Here is a 16,869-nt window from a genome sequence, read left to right on the forward strand (position 1 = left end):
GTGATATTGAGTTGCATCCATGTGGGGCTTGCAGCTTGCTCTTGCTTTATTCTGGAAATATTTACATGTATACAGAGAATTATTTTTAATGAGCATGTGTGTGTGTTTCCAATTTGTTGTTTTTACAGATAATGTTTGAATATACAAGTGCAAGCCCTGGTGTGGCTATATGCTTTGTGTTTCCCTTAACTATCAAGGAGAGAAACCGTTGGATGGGGTGAAAGGCATGTGGCCTGAGTTTAGCTTTTTGAGAAACCACATTTTTTTTTTATTTTCTCGCAAAGTGACAGCAGTGTTAGTAGTATCATATTGGGATTGGAACGTCAACGTTCCTGATGACTAAAGATGCCACTATTGTGTGGAACTGAAGGAGTTCCATGCGGTCTGTGCAATAAAGGCTTGGTTTCCAGTTTGGGGTGCTATAGGAATCTGACAGAAATCTTTAATAAGATGTGGGGCCTAATGAGAGGTTTTAGGTCGTGGGAGGTTGTGCCCTTGAAGGGAATTGTGGGACACAGGCCTCTTCCTCGTTCCCTGTGACTAGCATCTGCTAGGAGGCAAACAGGCTTCCTCCACCACACACTTCCTCAGTGATCTGCTTTGCTACCATGAACTACAGCCATCAGGCCAGTTTGTCTCGTACTATTTATTATTAGCTAATTTTCTGTCCATGTGATAAAATGCCATGACCAAAGCAATTTAAGGAAGAATTTGTTTTGGTTTACAGTCCCAGAGGATTAAGGGTCCCTCATGGCAGGGAACACAGTGGCAAGATCAGGAAGCTGAGGGCTCACATCTTGAATCACAAGCAAGGAAGCAGAGACAACAAAGCAGAAGTAGCTCGAATCTTTCAACTTTCAAAGCCCACATCCAGTGACACACTGCCTCCAATAAGGTCACGCCTCCTAAACCTTCCCAAACAGCACCACCACTAAGACCAAGTCTGTGGCAAACTTAAGCCTACAAGGGACATTCTTATTCCAACCATTCCACAAACCAAACCTTCCAAAACCATGAGCCAACACACACTTATCTTCTTTTTAAGTTGATTGGATAGTATCTCAGATGTTCTGTTATATTAACAGAAAGCTGACTAGTGGATGCTAAGTATATTTTCATGCCCCTTTAAACCAGCTGTGCATCTTCTTGTTCTGGGTGTCTATTCAGTTTTTTCTATTCTTTGGATTGGCACCTTATTGTTGAGTAGTCTCCTCCATGCAAGCCTTCTAGACACAGGTGCCTGTAAGACGCTGATAACGCCTGTCTTCTTTCCCATATTTTATTTTATCTGCTCATTTTTAATGCTCTTTTATCAAGCTGGTTGATCTACTTCAGTAGTTATTGAGTTCTATGTCCTGTGAAAAATTCTCCTAAGACCACAAAGAGATGTCCCTAGTTTCTTGTAAACAGCTTTGTAGTCAGGGGCCTAGAGTGGCAGTCCAGGAGTTATGAGCACTTGCTGCTCTTGAAGAGGACCCAAGTTCGGTTCCCAGTGTCTAGTTGGCAGTTCACAACCATCTGTAACTGCAGTTACAGGAAATCTGACAGCTTTTTCTGGCTCTGAGGGCACCAGACATGCACATGGTACCTATACACACATTCTGGCAAATATAAACAAATCTTTACAATGAAGAAAGCTTGTGTAGCCTAATTCTTTAAGTTTACAAATCCATATCAAATTAAGGTTTGTTGTGCAATATAAAGAAGAAATAAATGATCATCATTTTATTATGATATCCAGTCTCTCTTTTCCACTCATCGAAAACACTTTCCTTCCCCTATTGCATTGCTTTCAAACATTGGTTGAAAACCCAATTTGACTACATTTGACTACACTTGTATAGTCTGTTCTCTTCTGTCCATCCATTCCTCTTTCCTCTCATTAACACAATACAGCTTTAATGACTATGTCATCTTCATATGCCATGAAGTTGGTGCAACGTTGCCAACATTATCCTATTTTCCTTGGCAATCCTAAATTATTTACATAAATTGATCAATTGCTTTTTATTTTTTTGAGTAGGTTTTTTGAAGGCTTTTCTATTCAAAGTATGTACCCATCTACATTATTGAATTTAGTAGAAAATCATCCAAAATATTCAACTACCTTCTATGTCTTAAAGAGCAATTCAAGAGGTCACACACATGTGGCCACATTAAAAATGAAACAGGACAGAGTGGAAACTTCATCTCATAATCTAGGCTCAGCTGAGACCTCAGAGAAGTATCTCTTAGGGACCCAAGAGCAGTAGAAAAGCTTAAAGTCAAGTCTCAACAAATTCCTCGGTTCCCTTGCAGTTATCACCTCTTGCCTGCAGAGCTCAGTGTTTAGCCCAGTTCAGGAGGACCCATCTTCAGATTGCTGGCACATCCCTCATGGTCATCTCCTTCCAACCCTTCCCTTGTGTGCTTCATCCATCTCTGCATCCCTGAATAACAATCTGTGCTTCTTCCACCCAAGGAATGCTTCTGTGCAAGCTCCTCCCTTCCTGTGTGACAGGTGCAAAAGGCAAGACAGAGAGGGTGGGGGGAGAGAGGGATGGAGGGAGGGAGGGAGGGAGGGAGAGAGGGAGGGAGGGAAGGAGGGAGAGAGAGAGAGAGAGAGAGAGAGAGAGAGAGAGAGAGAGAGCGCTCATTCCAAGCTGCGTTTTTTTCTCCTCTGGAGCCCAAAACTTTAAAATCTGAAACCAGTGGCAATGCCCAATTCTACCAGTTATTTTTTTTTTTAGATCAGGAAGGTTTGTCACCCCCCATGACTGTACCACCACTGGAACCCAGCACTGAACTTTTGAGCAGCTTCCTACATCACACAGATAACTCTCAGAAACTTCCGGCTAATTAAATTTGAGCTCCATTGTGGAAATTTGTACATAGAAGGTTCTGTGTACGAGTTGGAAAGCAATAATCACAGCATCTCCTGGGAAGCTCTCTCTGGATGTGGGGGAGCGGAAAGGGCAGCAAACTGGCCGCGCGCTGATATACACAAAATAGGAAGCCCAAAGGACCTCCGGGAGCACGGACAGAGGGTACAGTTTGGGCATGGGTTGATGTGAGTATGTTTTAGAAAGTTCCTACAAAATGTCTCCCCTCCCCATCTTAAGAATGGTAACCTACATAATTTCCCAAACATCCTTTTTGTGAACTTCAACGTTTCTTATAAATTGCATTTTCTCCAAATAGCATGCCTGCTCCATTTTTCATTAGGTTCCAGAGATTCAAACAAGCCTGCTTTCACAGCACATACATTAAATGGCATGTCAAGATAATGGAATTATTATCTCTGCCTGGGAAAGCAGTCTGGAGATGAAAAATGTCCTAAGTATAAAAGGTAAATGAGAGTGAGCAGGAGGTGGGTAAGAGCCCCGGTGGCTCCCGACTTCCGGGAACAGAGAAATGCGCATGCGAACCTGCCAACTGTGCTCTCAGCCCTTCTCATACTGTGTTCATCCCACCTCGGGGAAGAAAACAGCTTTTTATGAATGGGAGAAGTTCATTCTCCCGAACTGACCCCAGAAGGTGGCTCAGGAGGAAAAGGTACTGGCTGTTAAAAACCTGAAGACCTACCTGGGTTTGATCCCTGGGACAGATGGGTTAGAAGGCTAGAACCAATTTCCAATAGTTGTTTTCTAAACTCCACACTTGAGCTGTGACAGCCATACCCACAAACATACACGCACACTCACATAAACACACACAGACTAAATACATAAATACAAATAATTTGAAAACTAAAATTTGCTCATCCAGCCAGATGGACACCTAGGGTATTGTCAGAATGTCTACTGTTTAGAGAAATGGTGGGGTTGAGAGAGAGAGGGAGGCAGACACGAGAGGCTAATAGGCTGAGAATTAGCAAAGCGTGATCATATACATGCATGAAAACCTCATGATGAAGCCCATTATTTTGTACGCTAACTAGAAATTTTAATTTTAAATAGAAGCTATTTAAGACTCATCTGTCTGATGGGGCAAGCAGCAATCTGATTCAGAATCAAACAGTCAGGTTGATAACTTGAAGATCTTTTTCTTTTTTTTTAATTTATGTATTTATTAAGGATTTCTGCCTCCTCCCCGCAACCGCTTCCCATTTCCCTCTCCCTCCCCCGATCAAGTCCCCCTCCCTCATCTGCTCGAAGAGCAATCAGGGTTCCCTGACCTGTGGGAAGTCCAAGGACCACCCACCTCCATCCAGGTCTAGTAAGGTGAGCATCCAAACTGCCTAGGCTCCCCCAAAGCCAGTATGTGCAGTAGGATCAAAAACCCACTGCGATTGTTCTTGAGTTCTCAGTAGTCCTCATTGTCCGCTATGTTTAGCTAGTCCGGATTTATCCCATGCTTTTTCAGACACTGAGACAAAGGTCTTTTTCTCTCCTACTTCAGCACCAGGATTCCAGGAAATGTTCAAGGATCATCCATTGACTTATTTATTTATTTCTGTCTTGACTTCTTTTCTTTGAAATTTCCCTGGAAGTCTTCTCAACAAATGGACAATGGTTTTCAGATGTTACTGGGCCCCGGATGCATGCCTAGGATCACACAGGACCTCCAGGAGGACTTTGTCTTTGCAGATTGTATCCTCCAGTATCTAACATATCAAACATTATAACTGAGAAAAGCTTTAGTTGCAACTCATTTAAAATAACAAAAACAACAAACCCAACAGCAACAATAGCAACATGAATAACAAGCCTATGAGTGAGAAGATGACATGTATTTTTGTGAAAAGAAACTGCTTTCCAAATTCAAACGCAAACAAGCAAACAGAACTGGAGAAGAAGCTCAGGGGTTAAGCACACCTGTTGCTCTTCCAGAGGATGCAAATTTAGTTCCCATCGCACACACCTGGGTGCTCACAAGCTCCAGGGCCTGACTCCTGTTTCTGGTCTCCAAGGGTACCTGCACACATCATAGACAGACAGACACACAGACAAACATAAAATATTTAAAATTTTGTAAATTAAAAAGATGTTAATAATGGTTACCAAAAGTGGTAAAATTCTATCTAGCTCTGCATTCTGTCTTCATTTCTGAACTGGAAGAATCCCTAAGAAGAGGCATTGCTCACCGGCTCTTTGAGGTGTAGATACTGCACACAGGACAGCATTAATGTTGAACCCTCACTTATTTGTCTGCTCTCTCAATAATTGATGTCATTAATTATTAATAATTAAGGTGGTTAATTAACGTCTTTCCAAGACTATCAGTAAGAGTTTCATTTTTCTCAGAACTTATGAACTTACAGAATTAGACACATTGCTAATCCTACTGCTGTTATCCGGCCTCTGTAAAGCCTTGTTGGATCTCACTTTGCCTCACTTTTGGCCAAGAGTGACTTTATGGGTGAGTTCTAAGGCCTGGTGACATGGGTATGCAGTTTCTCATGGCTGCCTTCCCTGGGGCCAGTCTAGCCTCAGGTGTCCACACAGACTTCTATTTCCTCAAAGGGAGTGGCGCACCATTGGATGGCATGCTCATTGCAACTGCACTGATAACTGTTTCTAGGTACTTAAAGAAGCCAAATTTAGAAAATGAGATTTTTTTTAATATAAAATATATCATTGGGAGTAGGGGTAGCAAGACGGCACAGGAGGCAGAGGCACTTGACCTGAGTTCAATCCTGGATCCTACAAGGTTGTTGTCCTCTGATCCCCACACACTTGCCTTGGCACACCTGTCCCTGAATGCACATGTGCACACACAAACACACACAATATTATTTAAATTTAAATACACTGTGTTTCCAGGTAACAAATCACCAGTATATAGCTAAGAAAGAACATTTTTATGTGTTTCCAATTTTCTTCTCTTGCTGCATTGATTTAATCTTATAAATTATTATTAATTAGCTATAACTTAAAAGACCTGTTTTCTGTTTATAACAATGGAGACAAGAGTCCCCCTTAAAACAAGCGACAATTCCTGCTGAACTGTCAGTTAACTGTTGTCCCTGGGTTAATTCTAGGCCAGTCCTACTCCCAGTTTTGCATATCCCATGAGTTAGGAGTGATTTTGGCATTTTGTAAATGACTGGGGGAAAATCAAAAGAATGTATTTCATGAAAACTTTGTAAAGTTAGAATTTTTGTGTCTACAGATAAAGTTTTATTGGATCACACATTCATTTGAATTCCTACAACTGCTTTGTGCATGCAGAGCTAAGCAGTCAGCGTTCTGGGGTTTACAAAGCCAGAAATAGTCACTGTCTGACCCTTCACACAAAAACATTTGCCAGGTTCTGCCCCCCTCAGCCATGCTGTGTTTCAGCAAAAAGACAAACGCATTCAATGACTTTAAATTTATTATATAACTAAGTATTTTATAATGCTGTATTGTATAACCTTACCTTCTACCTAATGCTGTTGGGGATGTTTGTCTTTTGGTGGCTGAAGATAGTTGATATTTCTCATTTTCTTTGCTTTGATTTGGAAATGTTTCTGACTTTGGGCATCAGAGTTCTGCTATCTTTAATAGTAATGACTTTTAATTTGCTTTATTCAACATAGCAAAGAATTGGAATCAACCTAGCTATACATCAACAGATGAATGGACAATAATGTTTCTCTCTCTCTCTCTCTCTCTCTCTCTCTCTCTCTGTGTGTGTGTGTGTGTGTGTGTGTGTGTGTACATATATGAATGAATACCATTATCTAAAGAAAACTGTAATCACAAGATTTGTAGGAAAAGGAACAGACTTAAAATGTAAAATATTAAGTGATATCACACAGTCTCAGAAGGAAAACTACCCTGCATTTTTCTTCTTATCTAGCTGCAGAATCTAGCTTATAATGTACATACAGATACAGTATAACATGTAGAAAAAAGACCAGTAAAGGCAGAGAAGAAAGACTGAGTGTAGTAAGTAAGCATCAACTATGAAAGAGGACATAAAGCTAGCTGTCTTCTGGTTCCGACACTAGCACAGACTTTTTGTTTGAGATGGTGGATGAGTGTATATAAAGATACATTCACCAGTGAAAGTGTAAAACCCAGTGAGACACTCCACAGCTTCCACTGAACTAGTCTAACAACTCCATAGGAGCGTATTGAGTCGTATCGTCTGTGAGTCTGCTTAGTTTCCACATGGACTGTTTTCTGTTGCTGCTGTTTTTTGTTTTGTTTTGTTTTTGCAACATTTTTAATAGCAAAGTTTTAAAATTTTAAAAATAAAGTGATTGGGGAATGTAGTCGGAGGGCCACTTGTTCATTTACTGGACACCCAGACTCCCAAAATAACCACACAGAAACTGTATTAATTAAATCACTGCTTGGCCTATTATCTCTAACTTCTTATTGGCTAGCTTTTACATATTAATTTAACTCATTTTCATTATTTTATATTTTACCACAAGGCTCATGGCCTCCTGACAAGTTTCAGCATGTCTGTCTCTGGTGGAGGCTCCATGGCTTCTCTCTGACTCTGCCTCCTTTCTTCCAGCATTCAGTTTAGTTTTCCCCCAACTAGCTGATAGACCAAGCTAGTTTCTTTATTAACCAATGGTATTCACAGTATAAAGAAGGGAATCCTACATCACCTTCCCTTTTCTGTTTAAATAAAAAAGAACTTTAACATAGTAAAATTACATATAACAAAACAGGTATCAAGCAAGAATTACAGTTACAATATTTATATCTACTTTACCTTTTATTATAACTAAGGAAAACTATAACTATAAATTCTTCAACTCCACAAGAATATAATATTACCTAAGTAAATAGGAAGTTCATTGTAAGCAACTTCTAAAACTCTAGAATTGACAGAGACTTCTTGCTGCCTGGACAGTCACCCAAAGTTCTTCTGTACCATTGCGGCATTCATCCTCAGCCTATAAGTCCATAGTATCCAGCAGATTTTTCCATGAAGCAGGAAATTTCAAAGACAGTTCTGCCTATATTGGCATTTTGCCAGTCACTTTCTTCTGTATCATGCAAAATGTCTAGCAGAGTCTTTCATGAAACAGGAATCCCTAAAGATCATCTCACCTTTAGGCAAGTTAGCAGTCATTTTCTGTGGGTCCTGCATGTTCAGTTCACACAGCATACCATCAAGCAGTCCAAGCAAGAGCAGTTTTTTGACCAAATGGCTAGCAAACTCCATACGGAGCCTCTTAATGCCCGTCTTCCTCTTGAAGCAATTGGTGCTGCCAGGAGCAGAGGTATCTCATTGTCATAAAAAGTCCTAAGTTTCTTAAAACATTTTAAATGCCATATTCTGTTTTTCTTTGAAAGATCTGAAGAGTATCTAGCTAACTGAAATATATCTCTGTATATCTAGAAAACCTGACTACAAACTTAACTATTATAGATGACTATCTATTAACCTATATTTATATAAATGAACTGCACAATCACAGCACCTTAATGAAGAGCAGAAATATTATACACAGTATAACAAAATTAGCCCTAAGTTTGTATCAAGAAACCAAGATCTATAACAATGCAAATTATTCATATCTATATCATACCTTCCTTTAAATGTAAACAAACATTTATAAATAATCATTTAGGGAATTTGGGCATAGTTCTCTCTAAACTGATTTCTGCTTTTTGTTGGGCAAAGTATTTTTGGGGGCTGTTTAGAGTGACCTTTCAGGAGATCTTGGTCCATCAAACTACATTTGTCTGGAAGGATTCCACAGGTTCTCATCCTCTGTGGAAACAAACAAAGAACTTCTTTTCCAAAGCAACATATCCTTATACCCATATTTTAAATTCAAGATACCTTTAAAATATATATGTTGGCTTAGTTTAGCAGTCCTCAGAATCAAATGTCTCTCTATAGTCAAAAAATTCAAAGAAAAAATAGTATACACAATCCAGACTCTTTGTATATATTCCATCTTTATGTGGGTTTTTTTTACTCCATTTAATCCATGACTGTCTGTACTCTGTCTCTTTAAAGACATTACCTTTTTTTAAAAAAAATCATTTACTTCTTTTTTATAACTGCCTGTATTCTTTTTCTTCTCTCTCCCAAGCCTATGTGCATAAAATTTGACAATCATAGCTCCTATTTGGCAAGTATGACACTTCTTAATTTTGAAAAACCAGCTGTTGCTGTGAGGACTAAGAACCTTGTACAGAGTACATATGCACCTCACCTCACTGTGACAGTAGCTATTCTTCATCCTGGCACACATGTATATAGGTGTACTCTGTCCAAAGGAAAATTCAGGAATGTGGTTCAAACACTTAGAAAAATACATATCATATGATTCATAAGTCCTTTTTTAAGAATCTATTTCGAGAAAATACACCAAAGAATGCCATATATATATATATATATATATATATATATATATATATATATTCTTATTTATTTATAATGTACAGAATTTGGAAAGAAGCAAAACATTCAAATTAGTGAAGTAGGCAAATAAATTTTATTTGACTCATATGATGAAAAGCTATGATGTCATGAAAAATTGTTCTCTGAAGCAAAAATAAAATAGAAAAATGTTGATGGTTTTTAAACGAAGAAAGGCTTGTCACAAAAGCATGTGCTAGAAATACAATCGCAGTTGTTTATGATGTGTTCTTGTAACCAGAGTTAAAGCCGCGGTGCCACACAGAGGCCAGTGCTGTGAGGATGAGTGTTGACAGGAAAAAGAGTGTTTGTGTCTTGAGAAGACAGAGGGGCTGTCACCTCAAAACTCTACCCCAAGAGCTCAGAGGCACAAAAGGAAAAGAAGCAGGCTGTAATGTGCCAATCAGCATCTTCCTCATTTAGGGTGTGTGTATCCTTTTGGGCAACAGACTCCACCACCCTCTCAAAGGCAGGGTGGCTAATTCTTCTACTTCTTTTCTAAAATCTTTGCACTTTTTCTGTAAGTTAAACCTTACATCAAGTCCCAGAACTGGCCCGGCAAGATTATTTCAAAAGTTTTCAGATATTCTGGGTAAAAGTAAATAAAGATTTAGCTGTGAACACTTTAGCCCTCTTAGGCAAGACTTTTCTTTAGAAATTCTAATTCTTGACAAAGGGAATAGGGAGAGGCAGACAAGGTGTGGAAGGACCAAAGGAAGGGAAGGGAAAGACAGCTCTGGAGAGGATCCATCATGTCCATGTTTCTAGACTATAGCATCTTAATTGGCTTTGGTTTACGATGTGCATGTCTACACTCACACAATCACACACGTGTGAGAGTACCCCTTGCACAAAACAGGCACACAGTGGGGAACACACCGATTATGGAAACATCTAACAGATTATACATATTTGGCACTTGCAACTCAAACACGGCCATTTTTAAGCACAGCTACAATAATCCCTTTCAGATGGTTTTGGTGCCTGGATATAGGCAGTTATTCTCAAAGGAAAGCCACTACACACATCTATATGAGAAGTTTCTAGAAGTATCTTAATCACTGATTCAGCCTGCTTTCCTTTTGCTGTCAAAGTCAAGACCTGATTTTTACTGATGAAGGTTCATCCACAGGCACTGAGCAGCACACAGTAGGGAGAGAGTGTGGGTTGCAGCCAGGCGGACCTCAGCAAGTGTGCTGTTAGGGCTACAGAGCAGGGATGAAACCAGGTGGCCTAGCCCTGAACTCCATGGTTATTTGTTCTCTGGAGAATTACAAAATACCCCTGTCTCATTTTTGTCATCTGTAAAATGGAAATAAACAGTATGCAGCTTCTACGGTTGAGTTGAGGCAACTCAGTAACCCAGAGCAAGCAGCTGGCACAAATGTGTGAACGTATCCGATGAACTGCCCTGCTGTTATAGCTATTGTCAGTAGACAACACTACCAACCAATGCGCTATGTGTTTGCAAACTTCATAACCGTAAAATCAGTTATTTCTAATTCTTAGAAGCCTTTTCATCTAAATAAAACAAACATTCTGGGTGGCACAGTGGAACATGTCTGTAATCCTAGTTCAGAAGGCTGAACGAGGAGGAAGATTGTGAGTTCAAGGCCAGTCTGAGCTACCTAGCATGACCCTAAAAATAGATAATTTATCAAATCATATAATATTTATCAAAAAGATAAATAAATAGATAAAAAAACAATGGGTACATAGATGATAGTTTGGTAGAGCTAAGTAGATAGTAGGCAGACACTAGGTTGATAAAGAGAGCTAAATAGATGATAGATAGATAGATAGATAGATAGATAGATAGATGATAGGCTAATGGATGGATAGATAGATGATGGATGGATAGATAGATGATAGATAGATAGATAGATAGATAGATAGATAGATAATAGATAGATAGATGATAGATAGATAGATAGATAGATAGATAGATAGATAGATGATGGATGGATAGATAGATGATAGATAGATAGATAGATAGATAGATAGATAGATAGATAGATAATAGATAGATAGATGATAGATAGATAGATAGATAGATAGATAGATAGATAGATGATGGATGGGTAGATAGATAGATGACAGATAGATAGATAGAAAAATAGAAAGATACATAAAGATGACAGATAGTTCTCTGTATAATATAGTCTTTAACTTCACCCAGTGATTTATTTGAAACTATAGAACATACTTTCTGATCCAATCCTGCTTGTTTTATAAGTATATTTTACTAATAAAATTTTATAAGAGGTTTTTGATGGAACATGGTGTTCACAGTTGACCCCATGTCCAAACATATCTATCCCGAACACATAATTCTTCACATTCAATCATTTTATTTTACTCTTAATGTTCTGAATTGCATAAAATTCTGCTTTCTGAAAAAAATAGGACTAAGGTGTGTATGGTTAATTTTCTTGTCCTGTTGGGTGATTATTTTGTTTTTAAACTCATATTACTGTAATAATGTGTACCAGTGATACCACAAAGCCAGAAGAATCAGGGCCAGAGTGCATAGATTACATAATCTAAAAAGTTAAACATAATTTAAACACCAAGTTGGATTTGCATCTTCGTCCAGCCAGATATTTTAGTTCGGTTTCCTCACCTGTAAAATAGATATATTGTGTGTTCACTTAGAGTTTTCAGTGGAATTTAATGGGATACGGTTCACAAAATATTTTACATGATGTTCCATATTAAAGGTCCCAGTAAAGGGCCAGAGAGATGCCTTAGTTGGTAAGGTACTTTCCAGAAAAGCAGGAGGACCTAGGTTCAGATCCCAAGACCCAACCGAAAGTTGGATATAATTGTGCACATCTGTAGTCCCAGCACTGGGAGGCAGAGATGGGTGGATTACTGACTGGCCAGCCTAGCTAAATCAGAGAGGTCCAGGTTCAGTGTGAGACCCAAGCTCAAAAAATAAGACAGAGAGTAGTAGAGAGAGTTGAGCCATGCCCACCTCTGACTTACACACACATGCACACACAGAGACACATATGTGCATGCACCTACCCATCCACTCACACACACCGCAATACATTTTGTTTATGAAAAAACATTTATTAAATATCTATAACGTGTCAAGTATAATTTCTTCATTAGTGAAATTTATATATAGAGAGAAAGACACTGAAGAAGTCATCACACACATTTTCAGAGAAGAACAATTGTGTTGAATGCTGTAATGGAAGAGCCTAGCCTGAGTTTTAACAACACAACTCCTTCCAGGGCATATGAGTGGGTAGAGGTCCTTTACTTTAGGAAGTGGAATTTAAGCTAAGACCTCAGCAGCAAATAGGGGCTTACATCACAAAGGAGATGGAGATGCAGAGAATGTTCCATTAGTATCCTAACAGGAGGTCCTAAGGAAGAGAAGAATTCCATCAATCAGTGGCCAGAGCAAGGTCAGAGCAACCTTGGAAAGAGGGAGAAACAACAGAAGATCGTGTGTCCTGCTAAACCAAGTTAAAGGAGTCTAGATTTCACCTCAAAGTCCATGGAGATATTTATGGCAGATTAGCAGAAATGTCATCAAGTTAGAATTACAATGTTTAAAATGATCCCTGGGAAAGGGCACTGTTATAAAAACATGCTGAAGTCCTATGAGAAGGCTTTTGCAGGTGACAAGTGTTATGACTTGGCTTAGATAATGAATGGACATTGAGTATTCGGGCAGTGTTAAACTTGTCATCTACTGGGGATGACCAGAGGATGATGGCAGAATTGATTTTGTGGACCTTTCCATTCCCGTGACAAAGACCTGAGATAAACAATCTCAACAGGGAAAGATTTGCTTTGGCTCAGATTTTCGGGGTGTTAGTCCATCTTGTCAGGAAGAAACTGACTGTTCACTAACAGCATCCAAGAAAGAGAGCTAACTAGCCTTCTCTCTCTTCTCTTACTCTATCTGGACCCCCAGCTCTCGGCTGTTCCACCCACACTCAGGTGTTTCCTTTTTAACTAATCTCTAGAAACATCCTCACAGGCATAAATGAAGATGTGACTTACCCATCTCCCAGGCACTTCAAAATCTAGTCAAGTTGAAGACCAAGATCAATCATCACGCTGCACTACTTATTTTTGACAAATGAGCCCATTGCTGTCTATTGCTTACAAAGGGGAAGCCCTGGAAGACAAGCAGAACCACGTGTGTCACTTTGGACTTAGCCACCATTCAGGGTCCTAGGACATCTAAGTAGAAATGTGCACAAAGCTGTGAGCTCAAACAAAAAGGACCAGGCCATATACTTGATGGTTAGATGCCAGCTAAAGATGTTCATCGCAAAAGTGCCCGTGGTTCCTCAAGTAGATTTCCTGGGTGATTCCAACTAATTAGAGGAATTTCTACCATTGCAAATGAAAGTTTTAGAATACTAAGTAACAGGAAGCATTATATATAAACCAGGAATTCGAAAATTAAAGCACCTCACCTGGGTCCTACTTAGCTGGATGGTCACATTGTTGCCTATTTTTAGCCAAATAAACTTGACTCTTCACGCCTAAGGGTTTGCAGGCAGTGAGAGTAAATAATTTCAGTATTACTTAGATGAATATGGTTATCTGTGAAGAAAATCTGTAAAGTCCTTGAACCATTTCTGCTCTACCCTCTCTCCAAAGCAAGTAAATCAAGCTAAGTAACTTGTTGTAGCAAACAAGATACCCATATTCTTTTATATGGACCTTTAAAAGTAGTCCAGTGGACAATTTGTTAACAATATTAAAAGAAAGCAAGACATTCAAAACAACCAGTTTGCTGTCCCTCAGTACTGTTTGCTTCTCAAGAAGTTCTGAGGTTTCGGGGTTAAGAGTCTCCCTAAGGAGTGTTTTTCTTTCATTAATTTATTTTTATTAGTTCTTTGAGAGTTTCATAAAACACATTTTGATGATATTTACCACTCTCTCCTTAACGCTTCTCAGATCCACCCCCTTCCTTACCCACCCAACTTCATGACCTTTGTTTTTAACCCTTCAAAATCAATTTGTGCTGCCAAAATATTCTTGAATATGTAGTCTTCCATTGTAGAATGATCAGCTTAGCAGGGGCTATGCTTTCGTGGATCGTTTATTTGTATTTTAAATTTTTTATTTTTTTCTTTGAAAATATCATGCATTTATACTATGTATTTTTATCATGTCTACCCATCATCACTGCCCTCCAGGCTCTCCAGCTCCCCCTAATGCCTTCCTCCCAACTTCATGTCCTCCTTTTTTTTCCAGTAAGATGCTCTATAAAGAGTAAGATTCTGGTCATGTGATTTCAAGCAATCCCCTAGTGGGAATGGGTATCAGTTGGCATGTCAGGCAGGAACCACAACATTGGAGAACAACCTTCCATAACAAACATGGCTAACCCTTAATAACAGAAAAAAAAGACACCCTGCACCCAGGATTGGATCATTCTTTTTAAATTTTTACTTATTTCTATTTATGTGTATGTGTGTGGGCCTGCTTGTCTGTATGTATACCACATGTATGCAGGCACACATGGCGGCCAGAAGGGGATACTAGATCCTTTGGACCTAGAGTTATAGGTTATTGTGAGCTGCTGGATGTGGGTGAAAGGTATAGAATCTGGGTCCTCGTTCAGAACAGCCCTAAGGGCTCTTAACCATTGTGTCATCTCTCTGGCTCCAAGATTAGATCTTTCAAACAGCCTTGAATGCCATGGTTCCTGGCTTAGATTCTTCATTACCACTTTACCCATGAATCTTCATTTCTGTCTCCTGTCTGCTGAGCTTTATCAAACTTTCTGAGCCATTGTCAAAACTTCCAGTAGAGCCACTGGACATTCTGCATGGTTTCTTATCTTTGGTCTTAAGAAGACTTTTAGTGCATATGTTGCTGCCTAGAAAACACATTTTTAGTCTAGAAGTAAGCACATCAGCCACTGTGTACATCATCCAGTCTAGCCTTATATCAGTCATAATGAGTGAAAGACACTATATCGCTCCATAGACTTAACAAGCACACTTGTATTCAAATTTTGTAGATTGAATTCCCTATTCTTCTTTGGTACTTGTGAGATACTTGGGTGAGCACTAGAAAAAAAAAAATATGTAACTAACTTGTTACCAAACCAAGTTACTATTCAGTCTCCTAGTATTTGTACGTCACCAGGGAATGGTCACTGAGATTAATTTATCAAGGGAGGGTTATAATCAGGACTGCTTTTTTCTCTTTTTCTCTGAATTTCTCAGGCTATAGTGTGAAAATAGCTTGGAAGGTATATAAGTCAGAGTTCTTAAGAGTAATAGAACTTACAGAATACATACATGTATATATTTTTTTTTGAATTTTCGAGACAGGGTTTCTCCGTAGCTTTTTGGTTCCTGTCCTGGAACTAGCTCTTGTAGACCAGGCTGGCCTCGAACTCTCAGAGATCCACCTGCCTCTGCCTCCTGAGTGCTGGGATTAAAGATGTGCGCCACCACCGCCTGGCTACATGTATATAATTTATTAGGATTGCTTATAGGCTATGGTCCAGCTAATTCAACAATGGCTACCTGTGATCAGAATGTCCAAGAATCCAGTAGTTGTTGTAGGCAATGGATGTCTCACCTGGTCTTCAGTATATGCCAGAATCATGAAGTAATGGGGTCTAATGCCAGTGAAGGAATAGAGTTGCTAAGGAGGAGAGAGAAAGCAAGCAAAGAGCAAAAGCTTCCTTCTTCCATGTCCTTATGGAAAGCATGGCCCAGATTAGAGGTGGGTTTTCCCACCTCGAGATTCATATTAAAGGTACGTCGTCCAATCTCAAAGATTCAGATTAGAAGTGCATCTTCCCACTTCAAATTAAGTGAAAATTTCTCCCAGGAGCACCCCTTCATTTGGGGGGTTTTAGTTAATTCCAGATGTATTCAAACTGACAGCCAAGAATAGCCATCACAGAAGGGGTAAGGCCAACAACAGGAAGCCAGTTGGAGAACTGGCACAGGGTCCTAGCAAAAGGAGATGGTGACCTGAATGAAGATGGACAGGGACAGAACATTAAAAGCTCTGTGGCCAGAACCCATTGCTTAGCCATCGTGGAGGAGTTAGGAGAGTGAGTGATTGAAGATGCCAACAGGATTCTGGCTTGAGCAACTGAGGGGAAAGGTTGCCCTTGCCTGCATGTGGAGCAAGAAGGAAGAGTGAGTTCCCCAGGAGACAATGAGTTCGATTTGGTTATTAAGGATGAACCAGTTTGTGAGCATTAGGAGGAAGGTCTGATGTTTGTGCACTGGAAACAGGGGCTCGGGATTCAGATGGAATGTAGGGAAGAGGATCTGAGAGTCTTGGGTGAAAGAAGAAACTCCAAGTGTAGAAATCAATGAGCTACTCCAAGCTTAGTCTTCTCTCTGGAAGTACCACAGTTCCCAGGAGAGACCGCAGAAGACTTCATTGAGTTGGAAGAGTGAAAGAAAATGGCTCCTTCAAACAAAGTGGAAGTACCCAAATGCTGCAAAATTTACGAGGAAAGACAGTTCTATAGCCAATTCTCATTTACAGTGATGCCTGTCATCAACACACTATTACTGTTTTAAAAATTTATTGCTGCAATCCCTTATA

The 16,869-nt window shown here is 39.5% G+C and overlaps 1 protein-coding gene across 4 annotated transcripts in view; it reads left to right on the top strand.

Moving 5' to 3' along the window:
- Positions 1 to 16,869, top strand: part of Adra1a (adrenoceptor alpha 1A) — a 109,361-nt gene that overhangs the window by 60,091 nt on the left and 32,401 nt on the right. Inside the window, exon 3 of one of the 4 annotated variants that reach the window (XM_041665522.1) lies at positions 2,730 to 2,849. The exons of the other annotated variants lie outside the window; for them this stretch is intronic. Coding sequence (XP_041521456.1) covers positions 2,730 to 2,842 — 113 coding nt within the window. The 3' untranslated portion in view covers positions 2,843 to 2,849. Of the gene's footprint in view, positions 1 to 2,729; positions 2,850 to 16,869 lie in introns of those variants that run through there. 4 annotated transcript variants of the gene reach the window in all.

Source organism: Microtus oregoni, unplaced genomic scaffold, assembly GCF_018167655.1.
Source record: "Microtus oregoni isolate MIOR12 unplaced genomic scaffold, Mior012 000001F_ref0000356, whole genome shotgun sequence".
NCBI classification, from domain to species: Eukaryota; Metazoa; Chordata; class Mammalia; order Rodentia; family Cricetidae; genus Microtus; species Microtus oregoni.